The sequence below is a fragment of the Sycon ciliatum genome, chromosome 1 (assembly GCF_964019385.1).
Source record: "Sycon ciliatum chromosome 1, ocSycCili1.1, whole genome shotgun sequence".
Lineage (NCBI taxonomy): Eukaryota > Metazoa > Porifera > Calcarea > Leucosolenida > Sycettidae > Sycon > Sycon ciliatum.
The window spans coordinates 54526169-54543226 of record NC_088643.1 but is presented as its reverse complement, the minus strand read 5'-3'; the positions used below and the strand labels follow the sequence as shown (position 1 = coordinate 54543226).

At 46.2% G+C, this 17058-nt stretch overlaps 1 protein-coding gene across 1 annotated transcript in view; it reads right to left on the bottom strand.

The window, feature by feature from the left end:
- LOC135831088 (uncharacterized) overlaps positions 1–16849 on the bottom strand; it is a 134630-nt gene extending 117781 nt beyond the window's left edge. Inside the window, exons 1-13 of the mRNA XM_065343344.1 lie at positions 16423–16849; positions 14524–14592; positions 12541–12612; positions 11672–11752; positions 10450–10521; positions 10134–10205; positions 9748–9813; positions 9088–9150; positions 8733–8813; positions 7225–7334; positions 1568–1726; positions 1301–1415; positions 103–174 (exon numbers count right to left, since the gene is read on the bottom strand). Of these exons, the coding sequence (XP_065199416.1) occupies positions 103–174; positions 1301–1415; positions 1568–1726; positions 7225–7334; positions 8733–8813; positions 9088–9150; positions 9748–9813; positions 10134–10205; positions 10450–10521; positions 11672–11752; positions 12541–12612; positions 14524–14592; positions 16423–16676 (1286 nt within the window). The 5' untranslated portion in view covers positions 16677–16849. The remainder of the gene's footprint in view (positions 1–102; positions 175–1300; positions 1416–1567; positions 1727–7224; positions 7335–8732; positions 8814–9087; positions 9151–9747; positions 9814–10133; positions 10206–10449; positions 10522–11671; positions 11753–12540; positions 12613–14523; positions 14593–16422) is intronic.
- Positions 16850–17058: the final 209 nt, after the last annotated feature.

Below are 17058 nucleotides of genomic sequence, written 5' to 3'. Positions count from 1 at the left end.
ACATGAAACCCATTATGAAAAGCGTGATCATGCCCCAGTGGCTGGTCCAGCTTTTGCACAAAAACACCAGGCAGCAAGCATGACAACAACAGCCAAACTTACAATGTCTGTAGCCTTGTATGAGTTGCGAACTCAGAGCCGTTGAGCACGGTGAACATGTTATTATTGAGATCACTGAGCCCGACACAGGCAACAATACAGAACAATAATGGTTATGTGACACTTTCCGCAATAATGAAGGTTGGTACACCTCCAAATCAGACCATCCTATCGCACACTATTCTCTCCGTTACATGTACCAACTCCTCTGCGTTTAAAATCGCGAGAGATCTCTCCAAAGCAAAAACATGGCATGGCACACACTGTGGCAAAGAGCTTTGTATCAATGGGTAACTGTTAGCGTATCAACGGCTTACATGGTCCATGTTTTCAAGAACGAGCCGGATATGGCAGAAACCGGGTAGCATAAATGCTTACGCTTTTACCTACAAATTGTGAATAACACAACTATCACAATGTGAAGAAGAGGTTGGTGCGACTTTGGCGATACTTGGGGAATTGTGTGTTGCTCCCTTCGTGGGAGCTCGCGCGTTTCCTGCCGACTTGAATTCTCTCTTGACTGACTCGCGACTGCCATCCAGAGCACACGAGAAGTCCATTGAACCTTCCACTCGACACAGAGGTATCCTTTCTTGAAAGGTGTCTGCCAAGGGAGTTTTCACTATATGTGTACAATATGTTCCTGTTTCCCGGATATGCACCCGGCATGTTAGTCTTGTGTCCAGTTCAGAGTACAAACACTACCCGTTGTCCCTGCGTGCCTACGCACCATTGTGCTTACATGGATGTGGACCAGATTGCCATGCACCGGGTCTCCTGTGCACCTGGCACAGCCAACTCATGCAGACCCTGTCATTATTTGCCTGTGCTCTCCCCGGTTTCTTTTCCTTGGGCGAGGTTGCGTTTGAGGTCAAATACAAATACAACAGGAACAGTGGATTAAATACAGTAAGAAGGTGGTAAAACAGCGCAAAAAGAAAGAAAGAAAGAAAGAAGATAGCTAAAGTAAACAGCGAACCTCGTTAGTTACATGTATGTCCAGTGGTTGTCTCTTGTTGTCGCACTACATGTCGCGCTTATTGAGTTTTCTCGCATTTGCACCTTTGTGTCATTATTTCACAAATACAACAACTAGAAAATAAAAAAACAGTATGCCAGTGTGTTCGCACCATGCAGCATCACTATGAGTATGCATCATCGCACCCGTGTGCACTTGGTGAAAGTCAGCACACGTACTTACAGTGCGGATGTGTACGGGCTGATGTACGCCGGCAGAGCAGTCAAATTACGACCGGCACAGTTGGCATAGAGCAGCCTGGTGGCGTCTTCGCTGCAGTTGCACACGCTGGGACACTCTGCCAGAATAGACATGTACATTCACAAGAGAAACTGAATACTGTATAGAAAGGGGGAACCCACCATTAGGGACCAATTCTTCGACATCATTATCAGTACAGGTCGCATTGAAAACTGCTGTACCAGATATGGAGTACAAGCATATACCTACCTGAGTGGATATCAAGAGAGCAATTGTGTAGGGCATAATCCGGAATGCAGTTACATCGCCCACTGACTGGGTGACAGTTGACAGTGGTATTCGCCTGGCAATCACATGCCATTGAGCAATCACGACCGTATCGATACGACCTGTTCGGCACGGAACAAGCTGGGATAACAAGTTAGAATACAGAACAGGAACAAAAGAGGAACAACGAGAATGAAAGAGTCCTAATTGGGTATCAGGAAATCATGACGGTAAAACATATGGCAATGTATGCAAGCATATATGCAATAACTGGTACAAGGTTAACACAAAAAAAGGATACACCGCATTTTCCAGAGTATGCCACACTCGAGTAAAAGCTGTACCCAGATTTTTTGTCATTAAATACAGAACAGAACAACAAGAACAATCAAGGCTTGTTTGCTGCGACTTCAAGTTTCATGCTCTCGCAATCATCAGGCAACAGCTTGTTGTTCTGTTCCGTATTACGCTCGGCCTCCGCGGTGTTGAGCACTGTCAGCACACTAGGTACACCCTCCGGTGTCATTAAATACAGATATTCACTGGCTAAGGGAATGGAAAAGGGAAAGTCTGAAGAAAAAATTGACTGTCAACACGAGGACTCGAATCTGGGACCTTCGCTTTAAAAAAAATACAGATATCTACGCTATTTATCACCGTTGATTTGACCATTGTAGTATAAGCCACAACCCTTTGGGGTTTGGCACTTCAGCCGGTTTTTTCCAGTCGGGTTTCTCCCAGGTTTAGCATCGTAAATCGACAGTGGTGGATATCACGAGGTCACACACAAAATTTCATTGAAATCCACAAAGACACAAGTGAGATATGAAGGGTTGAAGAGAGGCAATTGCATAAGGCCAAAGCAATACATTTTGCGGTACCAACAGCATCTCCAAAGTGTTATCAGTGGATATAGTTGCAAAACTTCAGAGTGGCATTTTCAAACACACGGCTCTCACAAACACCAACAAGCGTTTATGGATCAACAAAATACTGATCAAAGTTCACAATAGTCCAGAATATGACAATTGTTACCACAATCACCGTTTATTCCTTACTCTTTTTTTCTATCTTTTTCTTTTCTTTCCCTTGTCATTTAATCACTGTCACTCACATACAAATACCGTCATAAAATATAAAACACAAGATTTTCTCATCTTTTTCAATTTCTTGTTTTTCATTAGCTTTAGCATGTTCATTCACATTCTTCATCATTTGTGAGAACTAGACCTGGTCTAGTGAGAAGGCAATCTACTGCCTGTAATTCTGGTGAAGTAAAATAAAGTAACAACAACAACACCATAGCAACCCCATAGCAACCCGTTGTAACCCATGGCAACCCCATAGTAACAGCTTCGGTTTGCTGTGAAATTAGCTAATAAGTTATCGACATAGAGTTCACCAGCAGGCCACTGCCGCTGCTAAATGCTATAAAAGACATTCTTCTGGCACTCAGAAGGTAAGCACGCAGAGATAGCATATGCAAAATGAATTGAAAGCGGAATTTCTGCATACACAACGCACGTGCACACGTTAACGCCACTTCAAACAGAGGTTCGATGTTGGAAACCAGTTTCTCTATTGGCAGCTCATTTGTACCAGTAGAAAGTGCAAACTAAATTACTTCGGACCTTCTGCAGCAGAACAAACTTGCAGAAGTGAAGCTGCGAATTGAGAGCAAGGCGTTCGTCAGTGACACAGAACATTTTTGAGAGCTGCTCCTGTGCTGCCTCCTTCGAGATCCAGAGTCCACCTACAGCCGTGATCTCCGTCAAAGTCTCCTTTTTCTTTTGATGTTGTTCTTTCTTGCGTGTGCTACCTGCCTCCTTCTCCTTCACTTGCTCCATACAGCAGTCATGAATTGTCTGCTGGCGAGCCTCGAAATTCTCACAGAATTTGGTGCAGCGCGCCTGGATGCGTCGATCAAAGTGTCCCTCTCATCGGCGGATTTCTCCTGTAGCCACTGTGAAAAAACTCTTTGCTGGAAGTGTACATGACCTGCCAGTCGTAAAAATGTACGCACCATGACGTATGTAGGCTCTACTGAAAGCTGAACGCCAGAGCAGCACGATGCAGTGAACTACAGGCCCGTACAACGAAGCATGGCGCGTACCTGTACAGTTTTGCACAGGCACTTGACTGATACCACGCAAGTACGCACTCTCACCTTAGCAAAATTTGACAGGTCTTGTCACGTGACTGAAGTGCCTACTTTGGGGGGGGGGGGGGGGGTAAATTACTGGTGTTTAAAGTGCGGCTTGTACTCGTACTCTGGTAAATACGGTACATAACGCTAACCCAGTCCAGAATCAGAAATATCATAGACTGCTGCAGCCTGATTCCGGCAGAACAGGTGGCATGAACCACTGAGAACTCTGATGCTATTGAGGATGAGAGAAATACCTTTGGAAAATTACTTTAGCCAGTAGCTCATTAGGCTACGCACTCTAATCGTACCGCATGTGTATGCAGTGGAGAAAGCACCCATATATCCACCATTGCGGTGGATAGAAACGATTCGGCACGACCTGAAGGCAGCGGATTTCTCCGTGGAGAGCGCACTCCAAGCTGCAGGAGATAGACTAACTTGGCTTGACACTGTTGACAGATGCGTCGACTCTGCTCCAGTCTAACAGGTTCAGGAAAGATGCGAGCTGTGTGTATTATTATTATTATTATTACCGTATTTTACCGGTTGTAAGTCGACCCCGGTTATAGGTCGACCCCCGTATCCGGAGGTCTCAATTCTGCGTTTTAAAGTTTTCACCCAAAGAAGCACTATTAACCACTTCCTGCTATTAACACATGAACAAATCATGTAAACATTCCTTAATTGAGGTTATAACATCCCAATCCTTCAAAAGACCAATAAACTGGAAAAATGTGTACACATAGTGCACTCGTGCATGCAGTGCAGGTCATTTTTTTGTAAGATTCTGATAGTTCCCGGTTATAAGTCGAATCCCGGTTGTAAGTCGACCCCCACCCTTTCTCCTTCTATTTTAAGTCGTAAAAGGTCGACTTACAACCGGAAAAATACGGTATTATTAACTGGTTTGAGGGAAAGAGACAAACGGGAAAAGTCTGAAGAAAAAATTGACTGTCACCACCAGGACTCGAACCAGGGACCCTCGCTTGTAGCCAGCGATGCTCTAACCACTGAGCTATGGTGTAGTCGTCATCCCAGCAGAGGCCGTTCAACATTTTCTTCAGACTTCGTAACTCACACTTCCTGTGAATCCACACAGGCGGGTGGGACGCAGCCCTCACTGTAACCCACACACTTCACGTACAAACTAGCACGCGGGGAGCCCCAAGTCATAAAATATTAACTGGTTTGAGGGAAAGAGACAAACGGGAAAAGTCTGAAGAAAAAATTGACTGTCACCACCAGGACTCGAACCAGGGACCCTCGCTTGTAGCCAGCGATGCTCTAACCACTGAGCTATGGTGTAGTCGTCATCCCAGCAGAGGCCGTTCAACATTTTCTTCAGACTTCGTAACTCACACTTCCTGATTATTATTATTATTATTATTTTTTTTTTTTTACGAAGTCTGAAGAAAACGTTGAACGGTCTCTGCTTGGATGACGACTACACCATAGCTCAGTGGTTAGAGCATCGCTGGCTACAAGCGAGGGTCCCTGGTTCGAGTCCTGGTGGTGACAGTCAATTTTTTCTTCAGACTTTTCCCGTTTGTCTCTTTCCCTCAAACCAGTTAATATTATTATTATTTTTTTTTAAAAGAGGTCGGAGGCGGATAATACTTTAAAACGAAGGTAAGTTATGGGTCGCAAATATCCACGCAAACACACATCCAGTCATAATAAGGCACTTGTCATAAGTATCCGAACGTTTTCGGTCCCTTCTCATCAAGGATTATACAGGGAATGGCTCAAGCTGGAAAGACTAAAACTTATATAGCGTAAAGATAATTAGATAACAACACTCGTGACAAGGTGGAAAATTATCAAGTTTAGCACGACACAAAACTCGAACGAAAATAATAATAGTGACAACAACATAGTGAGCAAATTAAGTTACATTGTTACCACCTCGACGAGGAGTAACACCAAACAATTGTAGCGACAACACATTTTCTTTCTGTACGCAAAGTTCAGGATCTAACTTACGGATATACAAAGCTTCTAACACAGCCAAATGTAACGCACATCTACCACGTGACAATATTGAGAAAACATTATCACTGTACAACTCACGACAATTGGTACGGGCTGACAGATGTTGCTTGATTGACGAAGTGCGATTCTTAGCTCCATTGGGTGTTGTCTCCTCCAATGTTCCGTCATCTCGCCTCTTCGTGGCATCACCACTATCTGTCTCTTCGCGTTTCCGCGGCCTTCCACGTTTCTTGACACTAACCGCTGGGTGCGCGATACCCGGTGTCCTTTCCGTTACGTCTCCTCCATTGCGGATTTCTATTGAGCTTCTTACTCCAACTTGTCCGGTGTCCGATATTGAGGTTAGTTTTCGCGGTCTACCACGTTTTCGAATATTGACTGTTGTTGCCACTTCCGTTGTCGTTGTACGTTCGTCCTCATCAGTCCGTATTTTCACTTGGCTTCTCGTCACCCTTTCCGACGTCGACAGATCCTTTGTCAGTTTCGGTGGTTTACGTGTGGGTCTTTCACCATCTTTTATGCTGTTCTCAGCTGGCCCGTGTCCTACACACGCAGAGGAGGACGGGCATGCAGTCACATCTTCACGGGAAGAGGAAGATCCACCGATGGACTGGACAGCACATTTTGGAGGACGACCACGGCGAGGACGACAATCAAGGGTGACGAGAAGCCAAGTGAAAATACGGACTGATGAGGACGAACGTAAAACGACAACGGAAGTGACAACAACAGTCAATATTCGAAAACGTGGTAGACCGCGAAAACTAACCTCAATATCGGACTCCGGACAAGTTCTCCCATCCTTTCCAAATTTAATCACTTTCTTTCACCTCTGGTAGTTTCCAGAAACTGACCGTGGTTGGTCCCCTGGGGGAGGGAAAAAGACCCAAGTGCCATCAGTATGTGTGGCACGTGTTGTGAGCTGCCTTTGGAGTGAAAAAACTTGTCAGCGCCTTCTAGGTTCAGCCTGGTCCCATAGCTCAGTGGTTAGAGCATTGCTCATGACAAGCAGGGTCCCAGGTTCGAGTCCTGGTGGGTCTGGCGTTTTTTTTTCTCTTTTCAGGCAGTTCACTTTCCCGACTGATCCTTTGAATTTGAAGTTCCCCCATCCTTTCCAAATTTAATCACTTTCTTTCACCTTTGGTAGTTTCCAGAAACTGACCGTGGTTGGTCCCCTGGGGGAGGGAAAAAGACCCAAGTGCCATCAGTATGTGTGGCACGTGTTGTGAGCTGCCTTTGGAGTGAAAAAACTTGTCAGCGCCTTCTAGGTTCAGCCTGGTCCCATAGCTCAGTGGTTAGAGCATTGCTCATGACAAGCAGGGTCCCAGGTTCGAGTCCTGGTGGGTCTGGCGTTTTTTTTCTCTTTTCAGGCAGTTCACTTCCCCGACTGATCCTTTGAATTTGAAGTTCTCCCATCCTTTCCAAATTATTATTATTATTATTATGTACTATGCAGGAGCGACTGAAAGTGACACCATTGTGCAGTAGCTCCACTCACCACACAGGCCTGCTCTCTGCTCCTCTCTCAGCAAGGTCACATTGGACCGGTCAATTATGTCAGTGATGTTGCGAAGACACGCACAGCTAAAGTAGTTGCCACTGCAGAGCCTAAACACCACAACAAATCAGGTCAAAAATAGTTCTGTTCAAATTCGTCCGAAACCAAAACCTGAGAGTGATGCGTGAAACACTAGAATTCAGAACCTCCTGTATCTAGAGATGGGAGTCTAGAGATAGGAGCCTAGACATAGGAGTTTACTTTCTGTGGCTCCAGCGGAATACTTGGGCAAGGGTTGCCTTTTATTCCCGTAGCTATGCAAAAGACGTTACTTCAGTAACGTCTGGCGCTAGCCAGGGTCCACACAGCTTTTATTCCGTGTTTGTGTGTTTGTGTCGCCGGCATGCCTGGCGCTATCCCGTACCTGTCCCGTACCGTACCATCAAAGACAGCTGGCCACAATATTCAAATAGGGCTTTCAAATGCAAGATCATAACGCGAAGCAACTTGGAAGAATGAGTATGTGTGCGAAGTGTATCGGGGAATGCATGCAGGGCGATAGTGCGGGTTCGAATCCTAGGTTATGTCTTGAAAAAGATAGGAGAAATTAAAAAGTTATAACATCCCTATGCTTTTTTTGCCTAGGTCATCAAGGTGGTAGACGGTGTCGCATTACCCTCGAAAGCAAAGAGAAAGTTTATTTCTTTCGCTCAGGGCCCTACGCTATGCTTTTTTTCGTTTTTTGCCTAGCTCATCATGCATGTTATTCGAACAGATGGAAACTTTTTGCAATACAATGATGTAGCCGATCAGTTCGTTGTGGTATGGATGGTCATTGAAGCCGTCATGGCCGACGTAAAACACTATAGCCAATTAATGGAAAAAACATTTCCATCAGTTCTAATAACATGCATGATGAGCTAGGCAAAAAAGGGCCCTGAGCTTCCAAGCTCTCTCGTTGCCGATTGACAAGGATACCGCAGCGGTACGCATTTCTGTACATACCTGCAAAGTAATATTTACACTGCATGGGTATGACCAGTAGGGAGTCGTAGCAGCTAGGGAGACAATGCAAGATACCCGAACAGGTGTGCGTTTCCTAGTTTCAACCCCGCATTCAGAAGTTCTACCTGATCCGTGATCTATGCAGTTTGCTCCCAAGAGCTACCCAGACAAGTGATGCCATGTTGGAGCATGCATAAATCGGCCCTGCCCAAAGGGCGACTGCAACGGGCAGCCCGGGGTCAAAACCCACATCATTTTTAGCAAAAACAATTGCCCGTGTCGTCTCCCTAGATGCTACAATTCCCTGACGATCAGACATGCATTGCACGCAGAGCATCAACTACCCAATATAGCTGGAAAGGCAACACAAGCATCTCAGATCTCTTCATTGTGAAATAATGTTATACTTGTACACAGGTACTTGGATTCAATGCGGGCCAAAGAAACATTTTCATGCGTTTGAGGGAAATATGCAAACGGGACATTTGGAATGTGTTGCTTACAGTCCGCTGCTGTTGAAAGCTGGCGATGTCGATGCGAGGAAAGTGAGGTCAAGTGTGGTGATGTTGTTGTTACGAATATCACTGCAGACAAAGACAGTGCACACATTGCAGCAACGGGCAAATTACAATCTGTAATTCAGACTTGAGCCACTTAAAATATGTCAAAAATGAAGTGCAGAAGAAGGAGCACACCGACATGAACCGTGTAGTGGTGAGGTCTGGAGGGCTCCGCCGATCCAGGATCTCGACTTCATTTGCACTACCGTACCCAAAGGTGGCGAGTTTCTACAAGCAGGTAACCACGCGTGGCTGGCATACAATGATGATACCTAGTATCTCCACCACACATACTAACATGAATGAGAAGTTGGCAGCTCGCATCCCAGCAGTTGTTTCAATTCTGTTATCATCAAGGTACCTGTGCAAAAAGAAGGTACACACAGCCAAAAGTCCACAGTCAAGAGCATCAAATCATGATGAATGACCAGCACTCCATCCCTCTCATCTTACTTTCTTCTTGCTGTGTTACAGTTCACTATCACGTGTCCATGCTTCAGGTATCTGCGGTTTCGCTTATTCGCAATTTGCACATGAAATGATGAATATGCGGTCTGCTGAATTGAATGCAGCAAGGACAATCCGTTCTGCATTGGCTGCACTGGATGTGGGGGAGAGACAAGCAAGATAAGCTAGAGTCTCCTGCACTAGCTTTTGCTCTACATTGTGTGTAAAATGGCTAAGTTTGCAAGTGATGAGATTCGGTTAAATCACGTCCAATTGCAATCGGTGGCGGGATACAGCTACACTGCAGGTGGATGTACATGTCAGCTCTGGGTACATGGTGCACAGTGCACGTGTGCTGCCTCGATGGCCTGATGCAGTCCTAGGAAGGAGAATTACCTACGCCTAGTCAATCAATGCAGGAGCAAGGGAAGAAGGTGTGTACATTCTCCTTCCGCTATGCATTCCGGTAGCATTATAAGATAGGCACGGACAACTTAGTAGTTCAACTTACAGGTATCGAACTGGACTGTAGATGCCGAGGAAATCCGCTGTACGGAGTGAGTTGTGCGACAATACTCTGAAACACAGCGCAAGAGCACAACAGAGATCCTGGGTGCCACAGTGCAAAAGCCCCAATACAAAACACGATAAGAGGAGAGCACATACTGAAGCCAAGATTATTCAGCAGTGCGTCTTGGATGAAGGAGGGTGGTTCAAGTCTCTTATGAGCAATGACCCCCAGAAACAACCATTTGAACAGAGGGGCTACCGTGAACGCTGTTACAGTGTATGTAGGCAATGCCTACTGCTACAAGAAAAATACAACTCGCATGTTGCGCCCAGGCAATGCCACACACACACTGCTGGTATGGGAATTTGAACGCCTGTAGTACGTACAATCGTGCCAAGCTGCTGCTGTCCGCCAGGGCAGAGTCTGAGATGAGACGAATCATGTTATAAGACAGGTCCCTGGAGCAGAGAAATGCACAGTGCAACAGCAGGACAGTGAAGCTTGCAGCCATCACTTCAACTCACACACAGCTTGCAACCATCACTTCAACTCACACAGCATGCATACTGTGAATCAATCACTGTGTCACATATAACAATGCACGGGAGCCGCCTCAATAAACTAGCACCACCGTAACACCAACAAAGACATTTACATGGCAAGGAATTAGAAACAGTAGAGCTGTATATGAGTATATCTTACAGTGTTGTTAGTTCAAGCAAGTTGGCAAATGCACCTTCAGGCAGAGCTTCAAGTTGGTTGTAGGACAGGTCACTGTAACACACACGCGCACGCACCCGCGCCCGCACGCACGCACACACACACACATGCATACATACACACACATACACACATACACACACACACATACACACATACACACACACATACATACACATAACTGCTCGAAGATTTTTTGAAATCTTCGAAGGCAATGGAAGCTGAGGCGGCAGAAAAGATTGGCAAAGACCTGCAGGATCAAGGCAAGCATGCCTATGCTCATTTCCAACCAAAATCAGAAAACCAGCTGGGCTTCAAAGGGTTAACACAGCGGTCTGGTTGACAAACCAGCAGTAGCTGCCTTTATTTTACAGGCCAATGGCATGAAAGGCTGCTCACACGGGATGTAAACCTGCTACCATTTGCTCAGAATGCACTGGGCTCCACAAACAACGTACTACCAATAAATTGAACATGCCGCACCCTGAAACAAGGCCGAGCAAGATGGAATACAGTCAAACCTCGTTAGGACGAACTTCAAGGGACTGAACAAATTTGTTTGTCTTATCGGGAGTTCTTCTTATCCAGATCTGACAAAAAATCGATATGCATATCAGATGGATTGTATTTACGTGAAGGTGCATGCTGTGGTACATGGGAAGCACGTTATTCTTAGCATAAGCCAGAAACAGGTACATGTACATGTAAGTACAATGACAAAGTTTAAAGTGCAATGAATCACGACTGTGTCGAAAGTTAGTTCGTACAACGCACTGATTCTTTTGTTCAAAACACGCTTGAAAACAATTTGCACTGTACGTAAAGTAATGACCTCGACTATTGAAAAAAAGAAGAAAAAAGGCAGCCAGCGCACGCGCACGCTCCTGGACCGAAAGTTCGTACTACATGTACATGACCACACTGACTTTGTTCAAATCACACTTGAAAATAGTTCGTCTTCGCGAAAGTTCGCTGTACAGAAGTTCGTCTTAAACGAACAATTTTGACTAGAATTGATGCCTGGCCAACCATAGGATTGACCTTAGTTCGTACTAATGGAAAGTTCGCCTTATCAGTGTTCGTCCTAACGAGGTTTGACTGTACTTGGAAGGAATGCACATGTGCATCGGTGAACACAAGCGGCGTATGTGGCTGAGCATACATGCAGGAGGTCGACCCAGTATGTGCACTACATTATACTTACATGCCCGTCACGTTGGGAGTATGAGTTGAGCCATTGAATGTACTGACCTCGATCGCCGTGATCGAATTGCGCGAGAGATCTCTGAGACACAGAACGGCAGGTGTGGAAAGAGAAAGTAAGGGGTCGCCGCAAAAGTGTTTCGTCATCCCTGAAACGAACACCATTCGTTTGGGGGGGGGAGGGGTGCGAGAAAAATTGCAAGTCAACCGACACCGTACATAATGTACATGTACATGCATGCGATTTTCGTCGTCCAGCATAGCAAGCTGCGTTCGTTTCAGGGGGAGGGGATGGGTCCGAGTACTAAATGAGCGCTGTTCGTTTCAGGGACGACAACAACTTCTGCGACGACCCCTAACCAGGCAATTTCCCGTAAGCCAAGAAGACACAACTGCAAACAAAAGAAGTCTACGGATAAGCCCGAGCTTTGCCACGTACTTAGTATTGATACTCAGTGCGTCAAGTTTGCTCGGGGTGGGGTTCAAAACATGGATCATGTGTTGCCAGAAAGAAAGGAATAGAGTCTAAAGTCCGGAATGCAACGCAGTGTAAGTATACCAGTATACGAAGACATCATCATGCTGACAGTGTTTGATGACCGTCAAAACGTGAAATTCAGAGTTGCAACTCTCTCTCTCTCTCACTCTCTCTCTCTCTCTCTCTCTCTCTCTCTCTCTCTCTCTCTCTCTGCTGCACTGACAAATCGCATATATGGGAATGTGTTGTGAGCACACCATCAACAAGTCCACTCGAGATTCACAACAGACAAAAGACCGTGCTGTCCTGACACATGCGCAGTATGAGAGAAACAGAAGAGTTGTAGCAATAGTATAACTACACAAATATGATCTAATTATGGGAATGCTCACAGTGTAGTTAGGTTGACCAGGTCAACAAAATCCATTGAAGTCAAGTTGGCAATTCTATTGTTGCTCAGATCTCTGCAGAGGTGAAGAGAAAGAGAGAGAACAAAGTGCTCCATCATCCAACCTTAAAGGGGAAGTACCGTAATGTCGCGTGCATTAGCCGGGGCTTATATGCCTATAAGCCGGTGATGGAGTCAGGCTTGTACACAAGACAGGCTTATACACGAGACAGGCTTATATGACAAGCACCACTCAATGACCAGGCTTGTATGCGCAAACTGCTGACTTGCTGGTGTTGATTTCCGCATCTTCCCACGTTTTCCGCGTGTGCAAGTGTACGGTACCATGCAAACATGAACATGTAAAAGGCGCGCTCACCAGTCTTGCGTAGTAGCCCGGCTTACGCACGCGACACGTGGCGCGTCTCGTGTACTGGCCCGGCTTATGCATGCGACAGGCTTGTACGCGAAAAGCTGTTGCAGATTTCATGCTTCTACACGAGACAGGCTTATGCACAAATCCGGCTTATGCACGCGACATTACGGTATACCCTAAAATCAAATTTTCACCAGTTGTAGTCTTCGGAGTGCTGAGTCGAATGGTCTTGGTCCGAGGAAGCTGAGACGCTCCCTTCCTCCTTTATTCCCAATCGAACTCGCGCACTTCTACCGAAACTGGGTGACTGCGCCCTACTAGATGGGGATTTGTATGCAAAATGTCACTAAAAGCGCCATTTCGTTCTTATAAAAGCACGGATGACCGCGATTGGCCCATATGTTGTAGTCTTTTGGACGCTGAGTCAACTGGTTTTGGTCCGAAAAGGCTGCGATGCAGCGTTCCTCCTTTATTCCCAATCGAACATGGTTGAACAAGCGGTCACGTGCTCCTGCGTACACCAGTCACCTGGTCACCCTCCCTGCAGGGTACAACTTACTAGCCTGTTTGACCTTTTTTGGGTGCAGTCCTGTCACTCGAGTTGAACTCGAGTTGAACCTTGGTGTGAAAGTTGTCGCCTGCTGGCGCGGTGACCAGGTGATTTGGGCACGCAGGAGCACGTGACCGCTTGTTCAACCATGTTCGATTGGGAATAAAGGAGGAACGCTGCATCGCAGCCTTTTCGGACCAAAACCAGTCGACTCAGCGTCCAAAAGACTACAACATATGGGCCAATCGCGGTCATCCGTGCTTTTATAAGAACGAAATGGCGCTTTTAGTGACATTTTGCATACAAATCCCCATCTAGTAGGGCGCAGTCACCCAGTTTCGGTGGAAGTGCGCGAGTTCGATTGGGATTCAAGTAGGAAGGGAGCGTCGCAGCTTCCTCGGACCAAGACCATTCGACTCAGCACCCAGAAGACTACAACTGGTGGAAATTTGATTTTAGGGTATACTTCCCCTTTAACTGAATCCTTGAACCTAGCCCCCCTCCCCACATACACACTTCATAACACAAACCCGTAATCTAAGCCCAGTAAGCGGCAATGCTGTCACTGTCCGGCAAAGAAACAACTGTTTCCTGGAGCAAGACAACAAATTTGGTTCACAAAGTGCAGAATACCTGTGCTCCAGGACCATGGCGAAAGGAGACCAGCATACCTTACAGACCATCATCTCAGGTGCCATACCATGCTACAGCATACATTCATTTAAACATGCAGACCACCTGGCCTTTTCTGTTCTAATATTACATGACGTACCCGTGTTCTGTTATGTACTGGAAGACCTGGGGTCTCGACAGGTCCGGGTCAGCTACGCTACGCACAGGACGGCTGGTATCAGCGTAAACTGTGTTACCTACTATGGGGGAATTGTGTGAGCAACAAGTTCAACCCATTCTAAAAACTTGTCAAGTTGTAGTAATAACGCCAACTGACATTAACAGCTGCTCTGGCTTGGCATGCATGTAACCAGGAGGCTGGTCGTGTACATGTACAACACTAAGGGTCTCTTTGGAAGAATATCTAGAAGGCAAATGTCAGCACTCACATGGTTGAGAATGGCTGGAGAAGGGCCGATAGTGTTGAAATGCTAGTGATGGCATTGCCAGATAAGTTACTGCATAGTAGCAAGAGAAAGAACATACATGAAACGTGTCAGAATACTTCCCCGGGCTACAGGCAAACATTTTATCAACACAATTGCTAAATAAAATCTACACCAGTGTAGGAGTAGGACCGTTTTCATTATCGGGGCTTTCAGCTACATGCTGATATTGAATGGTAAGCCTGCCTCAATAGGGTGTCTCGTGTATTTGAACACAGGCATGGTCCTTCCTAGTCTCGCTTGATACCACATTCCAATCAAAACTACAAGTACACTGCATCTTTGAAAAATTGAAATTATTCGGTAAGGGGTCGGGGGGGGGGGGCTTACATGTATGCCTCCAACCTTTTCCCCAACCGTGGATGGGCTCTGCGCCATGCGCAAAGGGACTGGACAAATACATGGGCTCAATGCTACCACCACCATGAACACAGTCCATACGTGACTGAAGTACACCGGCGCATCTCAGATATCATCAAGTTTCCTGAGCATATTGTTTTCATATGTTCTAAGCTACGCACAATTACCCGTTTAAATACGTGGAATTCCTTATGGGGTGGAGGCTGGAGAAGAGGAGTTTGAGTGTGTTGCACAACTGGAGGCTTTGACTGCTGGACACATGGTGGGGACAGGTCTGCAACTCCAGCCATGCAAGTGCGCCTCTCTAGCGAGGAATGCAAAGTAATTCAGAATGCACGTGATGCCCCTCAGCCACAGATCCACAATACTGTAGTACAGCAGCTCATGATGCTGACGCATGCACGCCAAGCCATGCTAGTCCAGCCTGGCCGTCTGGAAGACTTTTTTGACACGTGCTTGTCAAGGTGAACAGAGACGTCTTGTATAGCCACCAATACGCTGGCAGTACAACATCATGTAGTTTGCAATGACATGATACTGACAGGTTGACGCATGTCAGTAACTCTGACGTCAATTTCATCCACTGACCAGGCCAGACCAGAGGCAGAGGCAGCTGTTTCTGGCTAGCGCTAAATCCAGTGCGCAATTTACCCATGGGCAAACAGAACGCACTGTTTCAATCGAATTTCAAAACAGAACATGAAGCTAGTTTGCCGCTCGGTGCTGTTCATTGTGCTACAGCACCGGTAATTTACCGTAAAGTCTAGGATGTCTGAAAATCAAATAGTGGGTGGCACGGGACATCATTACGATAACATGATCTCCACTTATTACGGTCCCACCTTCCACTAATCACGGTAATTCATTCACAATGTCACCTTCGCATGTGCAACGTCTGTAGCCTATGTAATGAGCAGCCTGGCTTTTCACAAAGGAAGGAGGGAGGACGTACCACAGTACCCGTTGGCCGGACACCGGCACTAACCTAGTATGCCATTGCAGCATACACTAACCTAGTATGCCATTGCAGCATACACTAACCTAGTATGCCATTGCAGCATACAGACAGCACACAGACACAGTATGGCTTGTTCAAACTCAAACACGCTACCTCACAGGCATCCGATGATCATGGTAAAAACACATTCTTTATGAGGCCGAAATACACTTGGCGACCGGTAAGCGACCATACGAGTGCGCAAAAAGAAAGTGCGGAGTCCATATCCAGAGTGCGCTTCCGAAGGCCAATTACGGCCAATGACTGACTGACCGAGTCTGTGCTTCGGGAGTCTAAACATCTACCGAACCATGCAACTGCACAGTCGTACAATGACACGACGAACACCCTTTTCGTCGCTTACCATGGTTTACTAGTCAGCCAACACAAGCAAATAATAACTGAAGCAACCATAGCACTCAGTACAACTAGCAAACAATAATAATTATTATTATTACATTGATCACTGCAACTAATTTACTCACAGGGACACAGTTACATTCTCATCAAACTCCACCAAGTGTAACTGCATGGCCGCGAGAAAGTTGGAAGCCCGCTGGGTATCCAGAGGTGTTACTGCGGTGCAGTCCACAGTGAAACGCAGTGGCGTGGTGATGTTGCGGCACTGCCCCGATGCAGTCACGAACTGAGAAACGCTCAACACAAGCCATAACGCTAGTACGCGTGCCAGCGCCAAGGACGCTTGAGAGGCGGGCCGACGCGCTGCAAGGACTACCATTGCGGTCTGCACTCGCAGCGCGATACAAGCTGGACTTGCACTGGCTTCCAAACCAATCCTATTCCTCGTCGTCAACACCACTTCAATCAGGCACTTTCTAGATCGACCGACTGCTAGCTGCTAGTCCTCCACGAAAATTTAATTACCATGTATCGTGAAAATGATTATGTAAATAAAGGGGAAAGGAGGGGAGTAGTTCGAGTAGAAACTGAGCTGAGTACTGAACAAGATTGATGGCACATGTGTCATGTGTATGTGACCATGGTGACTGTTAGCATCCCGAATTCCGCGATCCGGACGGTGTGGGCATTGGACATGAGAATGAGATGTAGCCTTGTATTTTTGTTGTAAGTATTAGTTGTAATGTAGGTACGTACATGAC